Consider the following 15,484-nt stretch of genomic DNA (forward strand, 5'->3'; position numbering starts at 1 on the left):
CTTTTACAAAATTCTTTTTGTTTGTTTGTTTGTTTTTTGCACCAAGTATTCCTGCCCATACCTAGGAGATCCTGTGGTACATGCATGTTTTAACAGTTGCTCTACACTGTTTCATGGATATTTGATTTACAAAACTACTATTACATCCCTTTCTTTATACTGCACAACACTTAACAGAAGTTCTGAACTGGTAATAGATGTCTGATGTTGCTTTTGACATGTGTAGGGTAAATCTCAACACACAATTACTTGAAGTAGGGTTGTTGTCTTCTAAAACAATGCAAAGGAGAGACGGAAGAAAGGAAAGGAAGAAGAGAGAGGAAGGAAGGGAGGAGAAAGAAGCTGAGATTTCATCTCTGATCTCTTGGTCCCTTAAACACCTTGGCAAATGACCAGCCCAACACATTTCAATTTACTGCTAGGGATGCACTTAGAAGGACAGCTTCTGAGAATTTCTCACTGTGTCATGACATCTTAGTTGTGCTGGAGAAGTCTCCAGTCAGAAAGGAAGATGGTTGGTAATGTGTGTGTGAGGTCAGATAGAGGTTGAGAAGGAAGTTCCTGTGCAGAAGGGGAGTACAACTAGTACTAATATAAATGCCACCAGAGAAGCAGTGCGTTCCTCAAATACTATGCTCATCTGGGGAAGAGAATGATCTTACAAGGTTCCTTGAGCCCAGTCAATTGAGCAACCTGTTCTTATGGGTTTGTAATCAAAGGGCTCTTATTTCTTCCTACATGAAAGAAGGCTGCTTAGAGCCACCTCCAGAGAAGATGTCCATCCTCAAAGATGATTTTCTGTTTAGCTGACTTGTCACACCAATTATCCCATATCCAGAGCAGTTCTGGTCAGACTGTGTCAGAAATGTCTTTGATGGTACTAGGATTCATTGGAGCCCAGTGTGCTCTGGGAAACTAGAGGATCAGGCCAGAATTGTCCTGTGGTAGAAGTGGGAATTCTTTGCAGCCTGTTAGGAAGGGTTTCCTGGGAAGTTTCCTTTTTTAGCTTCTAGATTTATTTTTCAGGTTTTCATTTCAGAACAGTTTTATACAAACACATTAGTAAAGGGAATAGCATTATGAGAGCCTCATGTACCAAGCACCTGGCTACAGAAATGATCAACAAGTGGCAGCCCTCCCTCCCTCCCCCATTTATTTTGAAGCAAATACCACATTTTATCCTTCCTTCTTTCCTTCCTCCTTCCTTCCTTCCTTTCTTTCTTTCCTTTTTTCCTTTCTTTCCCTTCCTTCCTTCCTTCTTTCCTTGCTCCCTCCCTCCCTCCCTCCCTCCCTCCCTCCCTCCCTCCCTCCCTCCCTCCCTCTCTCCTTTCCTTCCTTCCTTCCTGTCTGTCTTTCTGTCTTCCTATCTTTCTGTCTTTCTATCTTTCTATCTTTCCAGTCCTGGGGCTTGAACTCAGGGCCCAGGCACTTCTGAGCTTCTTTTGCTCAAGGCTAGCACTCTACCACTTGAGCCACAGTGCCACTTTCAGCTTTTTCTGCTTATATCATACTGAGCAATGGAACCCAGGGCTTTATGCATGCTAGGCAAGCACTTTATCACTAAGCCACATTCCTAGCCCAAATACCACATCATTTTATCCATAAATTTAAAAAGTTTCAAATGTGAGTGAATAAAAAGTACTATCTCCAGGCAACTTTTTTTTTTTTTAAGCTTTTATTATGTAGGTATGAAAGAACCTTCTTTTCATTAGGAAAAACTTTACAGGAGTGACTGTACTCCACAACCAATGTTGGCAATCTTAAATTACTGACTGCCGTTCATTCTGTAGACTGCATTTCTCACTATATATGAGGAGGGCAAAGGCCTGGGAAGTAGTAACTACCAATGGCTCACTCTGGTTATTTCCTAAGTTAAGCATGAGCTTTCGGTACTTTGCTGTGTATATTTCACAATAGATAAAATAGATGGGCTCTGCCTCACTTGAAATTCAATTCAGCCCTGAGATATTTGAGACTAGAGATGCCATATGCAACAAAATACCCGTCCCTGAGAAACATGAGAAGCACATTCTGAGTACAAACTGAGGGCATTGAGTGTATGGTACATTTATGGTTTCATAGAGAAAGGGACCTAAAGGGTAAGATGTAGGCAGCGGGAGATGGAGCAGGTGTGGGTGAGCTCAGAGGTCAAGGGAGTTTGTAGTTTCAACATTGTATTGTCCTGCATTCCTTTCAATAATGTGAGACTTTGGCAATTGGTGTGACAAAATTCAGATGCTATGTGAAGATTTATGTGGACTGGTAATGAGGGTGCCAGCATCTAGGCTATTACAGGGTTTGGAAAGTATGCAGCATTGGACAGGTATACATATCCCATTAGTAAGTAATTACAGCTAAGAATGATTTTTTTTTCATTCAGTTTCTATGCCTTTGTGTATACTCCCCCCTTTGGACCTCCCCCCCTGCAGCCCCAACATGGCTTCTCAGATACTAGGCCCCAAACTAACTTGTTTAAGTTGTTGGACCTAACTGCTTAATTATTGAAACTGTTAGATTTTGACCTAAGGCACTGGGAAAATTTTTCTGAGACACAAAATATGTTGTGAACCAGAAAGTATAGGAACCTCAGACTTAAGCCACAGAAAGATAAAACATATTTAGTAGGTAGAGAGGAGTCATTGTAGGATTTTATGTGAAGGAGAGATAAACACAGATTTGCCTTTATCAAGAACTCCTTAGGTAGCAAGTGTAGTATAGATCTCAGAGGCAGAGACTACAGATGGGGAGCTGGTTAGGGGCCTGGGGTATGGAAGAGTGGTGGAAGACGCTGGATCCCACATTTCTGCAGTAGTAATTTGTAGACTAGTTCTGGGGATAGGACTAGGAATAGGCTCTTTTTTTTTTTTTTTTGGCTTGAACTTAGGTTCTGGGCACAATCTCTTGTTTGCTTAAGGCTAGCACTACCATTTGAGCCACAGCTCCACTTCTGGATTTTGGTGGTTAACTAACAATAAGAGCTCCACAGACTTTCTGTCCTGTCAAGGCTTTGTACCTTGATCCTCACATCTCAGCCTCCTGAGTAGCTAGGATTACAAGTATTAACCCTTGGCACTAAGTAGGAATAGGCATTTTTAAAACTCTATGAATACTTAAGACTTTATTGGTGGGATACAAAATGGTACAGCCTCCTTAAAGAGCTGTTTGGAAGTAAAATGTAAGCAGTGTGACTCAGCCATTCCACTGCTTAGATAGTGTCCCAGGAGAAATAAAAACAGGCTCAAATAAAGAGTTACACAAATGTCCATAACAGTTTTACTTACAACAGCTAACAAATATAAACAGCACTAATATCTCAACAGGTAAACAGAGAAACAAATTGTGACATATCCTTAGAATATTACTCTGTTTTTTAAAGCAAACAATAATATATATGTATCATCAGGGATAAATATCCAAACATTACTCAGAGAGGAACAAGTCAGATACAAAAGATCTACTGTAATCTCCATTTGCTAGCCTTTAGAACAAATAAAAGAAATCTTTCTGTGGTTGTCTGGGTGGTGGTTAAGAGTACTAAGTCCAGAGGGATGTGAGAGCATGTTTGGGATAATGGAAACTGTATCTTGACAGCAAGGGTACTTACATGGGTGTTGTGTTTTTTCAAACTGCACTTAAAGTAGATTCATTGAGCAGAGGAAGGAGATCTTGCACAGAGAGAAAAGAAAGAGCTGGAGAACTTAGAGACAGACCTCCCTGGTGGCTCAAGAGAGAATGTGAACTGGTGTGAAGGGGAAAGCATTGTCCTTTTTGTGGAGAGTAAAAGGAAGGGTGGAGTTGGGCAAATTCAGGAAGCAGAGGATGAGAAGTCTAAGAGAGATGACACCACCCCCTGTATTTCCCTCTGTGACTGGAGAACGGGCTTTTGTGGAGAGAAGTGAAGAGGCAAGAAGTGAAGGTTTGAAATGGCAGCTAGGAGGGGGTGGGGGACCAAGGCCGACCAGGAAGCAGGTGCATAAATCTCTAATGACATGTTGTATTCTGGTACCACCCAAGATGGTTGCGGTGTTTTCTTCAGTAGTGCTCAAAAGCTAGGTGAGGAAAAGGAATTGCTAGGTAGATCCTGGACTAAGGGTTGATAAAGTGGATCTGCTAGATGATCAGAAATGATCACCGATGAATATCATATATGCAAGCCAAACTAATATGATAAACTAGGAAGACAACTATCATTTATTAAGCTCAACAAATGCACCAGCCACCTCTATGCCAGGTAGTATTTTCCTTCATGCTGTGAATGTAGTAGACAACAAAATACAAGCCAGCCCTCACGCAACTTAAGAATGGTCAAAGTCAGATATTAAACAAGTCACTGATAAAATACATAGAACCCTAGAGGTGCTAAGTATGGTAAAGGAAAACCAAGCAGAGGATTGGAAACCCTGGGGTAGGAGTGGTCTCTGAGATGGTAACATTTGGTCAAAGACAAGGTAGCTGGAACGGCAAAAGTCCCATAGTAGGAGCAGGCTTGGCAGGATTTTGAGGAATACAGAGTGGGGAAGAAATAGTGGGAGGGTTTGGGTGGGAATTGTAGGCCATTCTAGGAAGGTTGGCATTTGGCATGTGAGATAAGGAGCCACTAAAGAATGTTAAGTGACACAAGCTTAATCTGATTTAAGTCTTTAGAAGGATCAGTCTTGGCTATATCAAGGTACCGAGTCCAAGTCTTGAGACACATTTAATCCTTTTTTAATCCACGTAGAGTTCCTCCTTGAAAATAGTATTATCTCTGGTTTTCCCCTAATGTGAGGAAATAGAGGTTTAGAGAGATTAAATAACTTAGATGGACATTGGCAGAACTACGATGTAAGCCTGGGTTTGTCTCATCTCCAAGGCTGCATAGATTAGGAGAAAAGGGAGAGCTTGAAAGACAAAGGATTTTAGTGAAGTTGAAGGAGTCCCAGGGGTAGGAAGCAGAAAGATGACCATTGTAGAGACCAACCACACAGTTTGTGACAAACAGATGTGTTAGGGAGAAGTGGATATTAGCGGGGTAGTTGGAGTCTGGCTGTCTTCTGGTGTTTCTGTTAACACAGTAGAGTAGCCAACAGCAGAAGGAAGTTTGGGGTAAAAGATGGAGGGAGTGACTTAGATATCAGAGGCTAAAGTTCTAGTAGGGAATAATGGATATGTCCAGTGGATCCAGTGAGACAAGCTTGAGGTGGGACCTGGAATCCCCCTACGTTGTAGTTAAGGTAAGTGTTATACACCCTAAGAGAAAAGAGAGGCTGGGGATGGAACCTAGAAATGTCCCTCCAGATGTTAGAATAAGGAGTGGGGACACATCTTACTTCTTTTGGAGGTAGAAATATTACAATTTTCCTCCTTAGGAACCGGGACAAAGCAAAGCTATGGACATCTATTTTGTCATTGTGGTCTGAGGTTAACAAGGAGAATTAAGATTAGCGTAGCACGCGAGCAGTATCACTGAACCTCACCCAGGATGTTGGTTTTTCTGAGCAGAAAGCTTGTGCAGGCTGGGGCTGGACATCAGGGGGTGGAATCCAGTGGCTGCTCCTCCTAGAACAACGGTGAGCATGTTGGTTTCTTCTTAAGTTAATCTTGGGAGACCAGGATATTGATTTCAGCTATATTTTCCCATAGCTTTATGTGATAACCTCCCCTTTACCTTGAATAACACCATTTTTATACTAGTAAAGGAACTTCCCTCCCTCATTTTTCCCTAAAAGTGAAACAGTTTGGCTGAGGTTGGCTTTTATGCTTATCAAGTTCCATATAGATAGAGTGGCTTATTTGGCAGAAGTATTTGATTACAGCCCTATAGTTTGCTCAGTGTTTCTTTTCACACGGCTGAAAACTTTTCTTTAAAGCAAAAAGCTTGTCCGATACCAATTCCCATTGTTAAATCAAAACCACCTTTTTTTTCTATTAATCTTCTTTTTCATTTTTTAAAGTGATAATGTTTTTTTGTTTTTGTTTTGCTGGATTTCCAACCATGCTTCCGTCTTTGACCTTTGTTAATATGGACTCTTTTAAGTGTATGTGAAACTAAAGTGAAAAAGGAGTGGGGGCTTGGGTCAAGTAGTAGAATGCCTTCTGAGTTAGTGCAAGGCCCTGAGTTCAAACCCCAATATCAGCCTCCTCCCCTCCTCTCCCCCCCAAAAAAAAGTATAGGTGATTGTTGGATTTAGAAGCTTAGCTGCTGTTTGCTTATCTCAGTTAGAGGTGTTCTACTAGTTGGATTTTACCTGACTCACACCTTTGCAGAGGCTTGTCCAGGTACCCTGCTATACTGGCACTGTTATACTGAGTAGTGGGAGAATTCTAAGGCCACTATAAAGTCATCCTACTCTTCCTAAGACTAGAAAACAAGCATGGTTCTTACATACTGATGCATTTGGCCCAGGAATCATATTTCTTCTTGATAACCCTGTATCCTATGGTACAGGGCACATTTTGAGATCTGAGGCCTCAGTCAGGTGACGAATGGATAAGCTTTAGAAAACCAGGGAAATTGCAACTGAAGATGCATCTATGAGACCAAGCAAACGCTATTCAGCCCAGATAGGTTACAAACAGGAATTCAGGTCTCATTAGCTTCCATATCTTGTTTCTGGTAGACTGCTGGACTCCAGCAGAGTCCTGTTCATCTGTGTATACCTGTGATGCCATTCAGTGGCTGAAGTGAACAAAAAATATGCCTTTTGTTTTTCTACTATGCTTTCTTTGGAATATGACAGTCTTGCTCTTCCTGGCTTGCCTGGCTTTGGGGCCAAGTTGGAATACCTGGGTCCTAATTGCCTCTTGACTGGTTTGTTTCAGTGGGTGAGTGTCATGTGCTTTTATTTCCTGCCTCTTGCATCAGGCTGTTTGTGAGCGTGTACTGAGAAGTGATTAATGGGAAAGATAAACATGTGTGCTTACTGACTGAAAGTTCATCTTGTTTCCTAAAGTGTTTTTAGTTTAGTGATTTGTTTGCTGCCCACAGACCACATCTGGTATGTGGACTTCTTTTAAACTTTTGTATAGAACTGATCTTTTAAAGTATATAAAGCTTGAAAGTTTTTTTTTCAATCTGGGAATCTTAAGTGATAGGAGAATTGCATAGGTGTGTGTCACCATAAGCAGAGCTTCTGAACCTGGCACTCAGCATATGACACCCTTGAGGAGGCTTCTTTGCACCCAGCTCTGAGGTTTTATACTGCTTGGCTATTGCCCTGGTTGGGTTTTGTGGTTTTCTTCCTCCACTGAACACAGGGCCTCTCACTTGCTAGGTAAGTGCTCTAACATTTGGACCATATCTCCAACCCTTTTTTCTTTTACTTTAGTTATTTTTCTTTCTTTCTCTCTCTCTCTCTCTCTTTTTTTTTTTAATTCAAATAGGGTTTCACAGTTTTACCCTGACTGAGACCTCCTTCCTATACCACCCACCATGACCACCTTGAGAAGGAAGTTCTTGCTGGCTTTTTTCCTCTCAAACTGTAATCCTCCCAATCTTTACCTCCAGAGTAGTTGGGGATTACCAATGTGGACTGCCATGCCTGGCCAGCCCAGGAGTTTTGATTGTGATAATACCTTCACACAGTGTAGTCTGTTGCTTGAAGGTTTGGGCTTTGAAGCAGCACAGTGCTAATGCTCACAGCTTCTCACCTCTGCTACCATTACCCCAGGCCGTAAGGAGCCTCCTGTTGGTGTATGCCCAGGAGAATTTATAGAGAGAAATTTGACTATTTTTAACTGCTGCAAACATGAATTTGACCTAGAGAATTTTTTCCCCCAAATTTAAAAAGTAATTCTCACTATGTAGATGCGGTGAGAAATGCAGAGAAGTTGAGAATTGTTTATACTTACAAAAAAGATTTAAATTGTCATAAGTACTTTGGATCTTTGGATCTATTTTTTTTTTTTCATGTGCATGGAAGGTTTTTTTCCATAGTTGCATTAATTTTGTATAGTGTTTTTTCTCCTGAATAAAATAGCATAAACACTTTGAAAGACTTGTTTTAAGACTTTATTAGCCCTTTTAAAAAGCCTTAATTTTTTGCCAAGCAGACATTACATAATTTTCTTTTCTTTTCTTTTCTTTTTTTTTGTCGGTCATGGGGCTTGAACTCTGGGCCTGAACGCTGTCCCTCAGCTCTTCAGCTCAAGGCTAGTGCTCTACAGCTTGAGTACAGCGCTACTTCCAGACATTACATAATTTAGTCATCTTAGAGAATGATCACATCATTTGTAACACCTGTAAACACAGCTATACAAAAAAGTGCTTTTCCTATATTTTATATTTTAATCTAGATATACAATTAACAACTCAAAGGGAATAAAACACTTGAAAGCCCTAGGCTGCTTCATTTACCATCCAGCCAAATAGTTCTTAAGCCACAGCTTAGTATTCCCTAATGGAATATCTAGTGCTTCTTCAGGTATCTGGTAAGGAAATGACTTGTGTTTGAGAATTCGTCAATGTGCCAGATAGTGATGCTGTCCCTCGTTGGCCACTATGGTTATGACTGATCTTTCTTTGTATGTCTATCTACCAAGAATATTCAGGTTTCTTGATAACAGTTCTGTCTGGTCTCAGTTCTTTATCAAATCTCAGTAATAAAAAAGCTTACAGGTTTTTTTTTTTGTTTTGGGTCCGGTCATTGGGCCTGAACTCTGGGCCTGGGCACTGTCCCTCAGCTCTTCAGCTCAAGATAGCACTCTACCTCTTGAGCCACAGCGCCATTTCCGGCTTTTTTTCTTTTTTGCTTATGTGGGGCTGAGGAATCGAACCCAGGGCCTCATGCATGCAAGGCAAGTGCTCTACCACTGAGCCACCTTCCCAGCTCCAGCTTAAAGGTGTGTGTGTGTGTGTGTGTGTGTGTGTGTGTGTTCGTTCTGAAATGTCCATACATTGGTTGTCTTATCCCATTGCAGGTCAACCTCCATTGTCTGTACAACTTGTGTCCTAGATAACCCTGAGAACCCTTGATGTTTCAGAACCTGTCTCATGCTGCCTTTTTGTTCTTTTGCACAGATCCAGTCCTGCAAGTTCCAACACATGTGCAAGAGTAAGTTTTCTGATTCGTTCAATACTTCCCTTTAAGTCATTGTTTTATTCATTCAATCAATATTTGGGGAGCATGTACATAAAGCTTAGGATAATACAAATTTGTGAGGCATATAGAATTTTACAGGTGCTATGGTGGAAACCTGTGTCACAGAGGGATGGTCTATTTTGGGGGGGTCAAGAAAGCAGTGGTATTTAAAAAGTTTGGAGGGCTGACAATGTCCAAAAAAGAAATGTACTCTTAACTTATGTAATTGTAATCCCTTTGTACATTACCTTTATGATAACAATAAAAAATTTAAAATTAGTTTGGGATGGAACTTAAGTAAGAGTTTTGTTTTTGTTTTGTCGGTCATGGGGCTTGAACTCTGGGCCTGGGCGCTGTCCCTCAGCTCTTCAGCTCAAGGTGAGGGCTCTACCACTTGAGCTACAGCACCACTTCCGGTTTTCTGGTGGTTTATTGGAGATAGGAGTCTCATGATCTTTCCTGCCTGGGCTGGCTTTGAACTGCGATCCTCAGATCTCAGCCTCCTGAGTAGCTAGGATTACAGGCGTGAGCCACCGGCTCCCGGCTAAGAGTTTTGAACTTAAAACTTCCAAAGTCTTGGGGCTGGGAAGGTGGCTCAGTGGTAGATTGCTTGCCTTGCACGCATGAGGTCCTCAGCACCACATAAGCAGAAAAAGCCAGAAGTGGCACTGTGGCTCAAGTGGTAGAGCACTGGCCTTCTGCTGAAGAACTGAGGAACAGCACCTAGGTCCAGAGTTTAGGCCCCACAACTGACAAAAAAAAAAAAAAACAACTTTCAGAGTCTGGATCTCTCCCTGTGTGCCAACTCCCTGTTCAAAGGTGAGTGTGACCTGCTCCTAGAGTGTATGTGTTAGAGGAAGTGTCAGAAATTGTCTGTAAAAGCCTCACATGATGGTGCATTTTAAGTCAAGGAATGATTTGGGAAGAGGTTCCTCAGTGACTTACTTGTAGTTTATTCTTTAACAGATTAAACTCGGAAGGACCATCTCCCATCTGTTCTATGAGCTGCTGACAGGCTGGTCTACCTCTCTGGCAGGGTCTCTGATGTTAGGCCTTCAGAGTCTCTATTTGAAAAGTAAATGTTGAAAAGAAAAATTTATCTGCTTATGTGTTATGCTAAGCTCTTAAATATTGTTGAAATTCTTGCCATGATTGACATGCAGAGCTAGGAAGGTGGCTCAGTGGTAGAGTGCTTGCCCCACATGCACGAGGCCCTGGGTTCGATTCCTCAGTACCACATAAGCAGAAAAAGCCCAAAGTGGCTTTTCTCCAGTGAAATAACCATGTGGGTTATTTATTTAATCTGTAGCATAAGTGAGAGCAATGGGACAATCTGGTTTACACACACACACACACACACACACACACACACACACACACACACACACACACACACACACACCTCACTCCCTACTCTCTCTGCATCATGGCTTTGTATAGTTTATATATTTTGTTCTGTGCTGTGCTGTGCTATTTATCACTGATATTTACTTTTAATCTCTAGGCCTGCCTTCCTCCCAGATCCCAATGATGGCAGCCTGTATACACTTGGAGGCAAGAACAATGAAGGACTGACGGTGAGGATATTTAGTTTTTTTGATACTCTGGGAGCTTTAAACAAGCATCTGGTGATCCTGATATAAGCAGGGCTGGCCACTACTGCCCCTTCAGAGCTTCCTAAGTGAACTTTGAACTGTGCAGTCAGAGTTTAGAATCACAGACCTTCCTAGACCAGCAGGTACTGGTGGCTCACCCAACACATTGGAAGGGTAGAAGGCTCCCCACAGTGATATTGTTTGTTCTAGCTAGAGACCCTCAACTGGGGAGGAAAGAGTGTAGTGTGAAACAACTGTCTCCATATCTCTTCTATCAAATGTCTCCTTAGAGGATGCTTGTGGGTTTTTTTTTTTTTTTTTGGGGGGGGGGGTTTGTCGGTTGTGGGCCTGAACTCTGGGCCTGGGCACTGTCCCTCAGCTCTTCAGCTCAAGGTTAGCCCTCTACCACTTGAGCCACAGCGCCACTTTCAGCTTTTTCTGCTTATGTGGTGCTGAAGAATCGAACTCAGGGCCTCATGCATGCAAGGCAAGCACTCTACCACTGAGCCACCTTCCCAGCCCTTCATCAGGGTTTTTAAAACCTCCTCAGATAAGTAAATTTAGACCCACACATAGGATCACCTGATTTATGGCAAAGATGGCACTGGAATGGGGGAGGGATGGTGTTTTCAATTAATAGTATAAGTAGAAAAAGATATCTTGACTGGTCCCCAACTTCCATATATAAATATCAGTTCTAATCAGACTGCATATCTAAATGTGAAATGCTATGAAAAAATTTAGAGGTTGGAAGCCAATGGGCAAAAGCGTCTGACACAGAATTCAATTCCTGGTCTCAGACAAATGACCTAAGGATAGGAAAAGTGTTCCTGAGTAGGAGATAAATGGCTCGTTGTAGAAAGCCACATGACCCAGTAGACTGGTAGAAAGGGTTGTTCAAATGGTGACAAATTCCAGTCACACCACTGTGCTCCTTCCCAGTGTGCATATAACTGCAGGTCTGACAACAGAAGAAAAAGTGTGTCAGTTGGGACAGAGCAGCCAGAGCTCTCACACACTGAGAGTACAAGGTGATACAACTGGTTTGGAAAAGTGTTTGGCAGCACATGTCCCTACAACCCAGTACTGCTCTCCCTACATGTGTACCAAGAGAAGGCCATGTCCCAAATGACAACATACTCAAATGTACTGCCACACAGGTTATACAAGCACAAGTAGAACTAACCAAATAGTATCAGCAGTAGAATGGATAAATGAGATAGGCATGAAGTAGGATATTCTAAGCAGGAAAAATAGTCTGCGACTATTCCCAATGTTGATCTGTTTCACAAACATAGCATTGAACAAACATGACAGGAAAAACTAGCTGTTTTTATTTTTATTTTTTAATTTTTATTATAAAGGTGATGTACAAAAGGGTAACAGGTACATAAGTTGGGTAATGAGTACATTTCTTTTTGGACAATGTTACCTCTTCCCTTACTTAGTCTGTGCTGTTTTAAAATTACAAGAATAGGGCTGGGAAGGTGGCTCAGTGGCAGAGCGCTTGCCTTGCATGCATGAGGCCCTGGGTTCGATTCCTCAGCACCACATAAGCAAAAAGAAAAAAAGCCAGAAGTGGTGCTGTGGCTCAGGTGGTAGAGCACTAGCCTTGAGCTGAAGAGCTGAGGGACAGCGTCCAGGCCCAGAGTTCAGGCCCCATGACCGGACCCAAAAAAAAAAATAAATAAATAAAATAAAATTACAAGAATAGTTACCTGGAGAGCACAAAGTGGGGGGGGAGGGATAGTGCTAGAAAGGTTCTGTATCTTCACTGGATGCTGGTGACACTGGTACGTTCACTATGGAAGTTATTGACCTGTGTAATTATCAGTGCTTTTCTGTTTATACCTTATGCTTCAGAATGACCTCTAGAAAGTCTCTTTGTGATTCTAAAGTATAAGGATGATAATTACAGCTTCAGTGGGGTATTTTATTTTTATTTATTTATTTATTTTTGGTCGGTCGTGGGGCCTGAACTCTGGGCCTAGGCGCTGTCTCTCAGCTCTTCAGCTCAAGGCTAGTGCTCTACCACTTGAGCCACAGCACCACTTCCGGCTTTTTTCTTTTTGCTTTTGTGGTGCTGAGGAATTGAACCCAGGGCCTCATGCATGCAAGGCAAGCGCTCTACCACTGAGCCACCTTCCCAGCCCCCAGTGGGGTATTTTATGATTAATTTTTGATTATGTTGGGCTAGAGGTGATGTGAGAAGAGTACTTCATCTTGCATGTTTCTTTCAAGGTCACTGTGGCCTCTATTTCATAAACACTTTATTTGCTAGAAATCATGATGATTAATTTGTCATCTTATGTGAGCCTCTCAGCAGCCCATAGACATTATTCCCCTTTTAGAGGTATGGAAACTGAGCCTAGACAAGTCAAGGATGATACCCAAGACTGATGTTCCCAGAGTTGGGTTGGAACTTAAAGAGGTTGACCTTTAGAGGATTTTCTTACCTATACTGTGGTGTTCCTTCCTGTGTTGGCTAGTGGCTCCAGAGATCATGCATTTCCCAGCCTGGTTCTAGAAGTGGGAAAGCTGTGACAAGGCTTAGCCCAGAGCACAGAACTCCAACCTGGAGGACTGGCAGCTATTTCTTGATTCTTGAAAGCATCTGGCAAAAACCTAGGCATTACAACTTCCTTTTCTAAGGCTTAGTTTGGATGTTGAGGTTATAGGGAAAATCTAAATTGCTTATTAGTATTACAGTTCTGTTTGTTAGTGCTATAGAGCAATCTTTTCTCTTTTGGAGACAAAGGTAGCAGTGTGGTAGAAGCCTGGAGTTCCTACTGTAGCAGCAACTGTCTGCAGAACAGTTTCAAGAACACAGAACGTTCCAAAAATAAAGAATACTGAAATGAACAGAAACCAAAGGACTGGTCAGATGTCACCTGCGGACTCAGAAGAGTTAGTTTTATGATGCAATGCATTGAAACATTTGGATTTCTTTGAGTTTCTCTTCCTGGCATCTACCCCTAACTTCCTTTTTATAACCAGAGCTTGCTTTTCTGTTTTAAAAGTAAAAAATTACTTATTGAGGAAAACACCAAAATCACTTTTCCCACCCTACACCCCTGAGTTGCCCAGGTACCAATGCCTCTTTTTCTCCCAAGGGTTAAACTTTATGTATATTTCTGGGTCTCAAGTGCAGGCTGCCTCTTTTCAGCATCAGTGTCATGATTCCACCCACTCTAAAAAGCAAGGCCATTCTACCTAGCCTGGCCATCTCATGGTCAAGACAGGACCCTTAGAACTCCCAAGATTGAGTAACTCTCCGTATTTGTGGCTTTTCAGAAAGATTTGTGTTGCCCCTGGGAAGTGTCCTGGACAGGAAGCCTGGGAGACCTCTGCGTCCTGTGTGAAGTAAAGCTTCAAGTCAGTGTTTACAGGGCTGGGGATCCTGGGAGTTCAGAGGCTCTCTGTAGGGGATACAGAAGCCCAGAGCATCCCCTTCTTTGGGTTCCAGTTAGGAAAACTCCTATTTACAAGATGCTTTTCTCTCTTTAGCAAAATTACATTTACACAAACAGACTGCTCAGTAAAAGTATAATAATTTTACCAGAGTTGGTTAACCTACTTTTTCCTTTTATTGGTTTTTCTTTTTCTTTTTTTTTAAAGAAACTTCCCTTTACCATCCCAGAACTGGTACAGGCATCCCCCTGCCGAAGTTCAGATGGAATCCTCTACATGGGTAAGAGTTCCTGTTTTCAACACTGAAACTTGGAGGAGTCTAGAGCTGGGAATGTATTGGCTAAGATAGAGGACTGCCATCACCCCCTTGCTGGTCCTTCTGGGAAAGGCCTGACTTGCTGACCAATTAAGAAAGGACTCCCCCACGCTGTGCCCCCCTCCCCTCCCCCCCAACACACACCTGGGAGAAAAATTGACACCATGAATCTGGTTACTCATTTACAAGCCTTTGGCTTCTGGCTCACCCTCCTGAGAGTCAAGATTGCAACATACCCAGCTGCAAGTGGATGAAATTTAAAGTGAATACAATATCTGAGCCAAGTAAGAGAAGCTGGCCCTGCCTATCAAGCCCTATTGTAGGGCTTTCTTAGTATTTCCTTCTATCGGACTATTTGGTAGAAGCAGTCTTTAACAGCTTGCCTAGATAAACTGCCTCCATACTGGTGGGGTCACAGCTTTCAAAGCATCAGCTCACCTGTTTCTTTCCTCCACGTTGCTGCCAGAATGTCAATAAAAATGCATTTGTACACAAAGGAGAGCTGTATTTATCTTGAAATCCTAGTAGTAATAATAGCCAGTGTTTATATAGCAGCTTTCTTTTTGAGGAACTGAAAGTGCTTATTTATTGCCTATTCATGCCTGGGAACTTTATGGTGTTTCTGGGTCTCAAATATGGGCTCTTAATTTTTTGCTAGCTACCCTGGAGTTCTTGCTTCCTTTAGAAGAAGTGACCAATAAGCTTTTCCCTCCCTTCTGGGCAGTGTTATGAGGCCTACCTCATCATCTACTGACCATCTTTGTTTCCTGTGTGGCCAGCAATTTGTCACTTGTGACCTAGTTAGGATGTTGTTTTTCCATCATCTTTATATGATGCCATCTAAAGTTAGTTCCCTAAGCAGATTTAAGAATACAGTAGTTGTCCAGTCCATCCATTGAAGTGGCAGCTTGGTTTCACTTGAAGCAGCCAGGCATATGTCATTCCAGGAAGGGATTCATGGCCACATGCTCTGTCTTCCAATGCATTTCATATTAAGATCTTACCATTGAAGCGTACACCAGTGGCTCATGCCTATAATCCTAACTACTCAGGAGGCTGAGATCTGAGGGTTATGGTTTGAAGCCAAACGGGGCAAGAAAATC

The 15,484-nt window shown here is 42.1% G+C and overlaps 1 protein-coding gene across 2 annotated transcripts in view; it reads left to right on the forward strand.

The window, feature by feature from the left end:
• Nucleotides 1-15,484, forward strand: part of Ern1 (endoplasmic reticulum to nucleus signaling 1) — a 105,202-nt gene that overhangs the window by 42,191 nt on the left and 47,527 nt on the right. For both annotated transcript variants that reach the window (XR_006151418.1, XM_042702665.1), the window contains exons 3-5: nt 8,999-9,032; nt 10,564-10,636; nt 14,273-14,345. Coding sequence is in view for 1 of the 2 variants with exons in the window: in XM_042702665.1 (XP_042558599.1) it covers nt 8,999-9,032; nt 10,564-10,636; nt 14,273-14,345 (180 nt within the window). In the remaining variant the exon portion in view is untranslated. The remainder of the gene's footprint in view (nt 1-8,998; nt 9,033-10,563; nt 10,637-14,272; nt 14,346-15,484) is intronic.

This window comes from Dipodomys spectabilis, unplaced genomic scaffold, assembly GCF_019054845.1.
Source record: "Dipodomys spectabilis isolate Male_0828 unplaced genomic scaffold, ASM1905484v1 ptg000329l, whole genome shotgun sequence".
NCBI classification, from domain to species: domain Eukaryota; kingdom Metazoa; phylum Chordata; class Mammalia; order Rodentia; family Heteromyidae; genus Dipodomys; species Dipodomys spectabilis.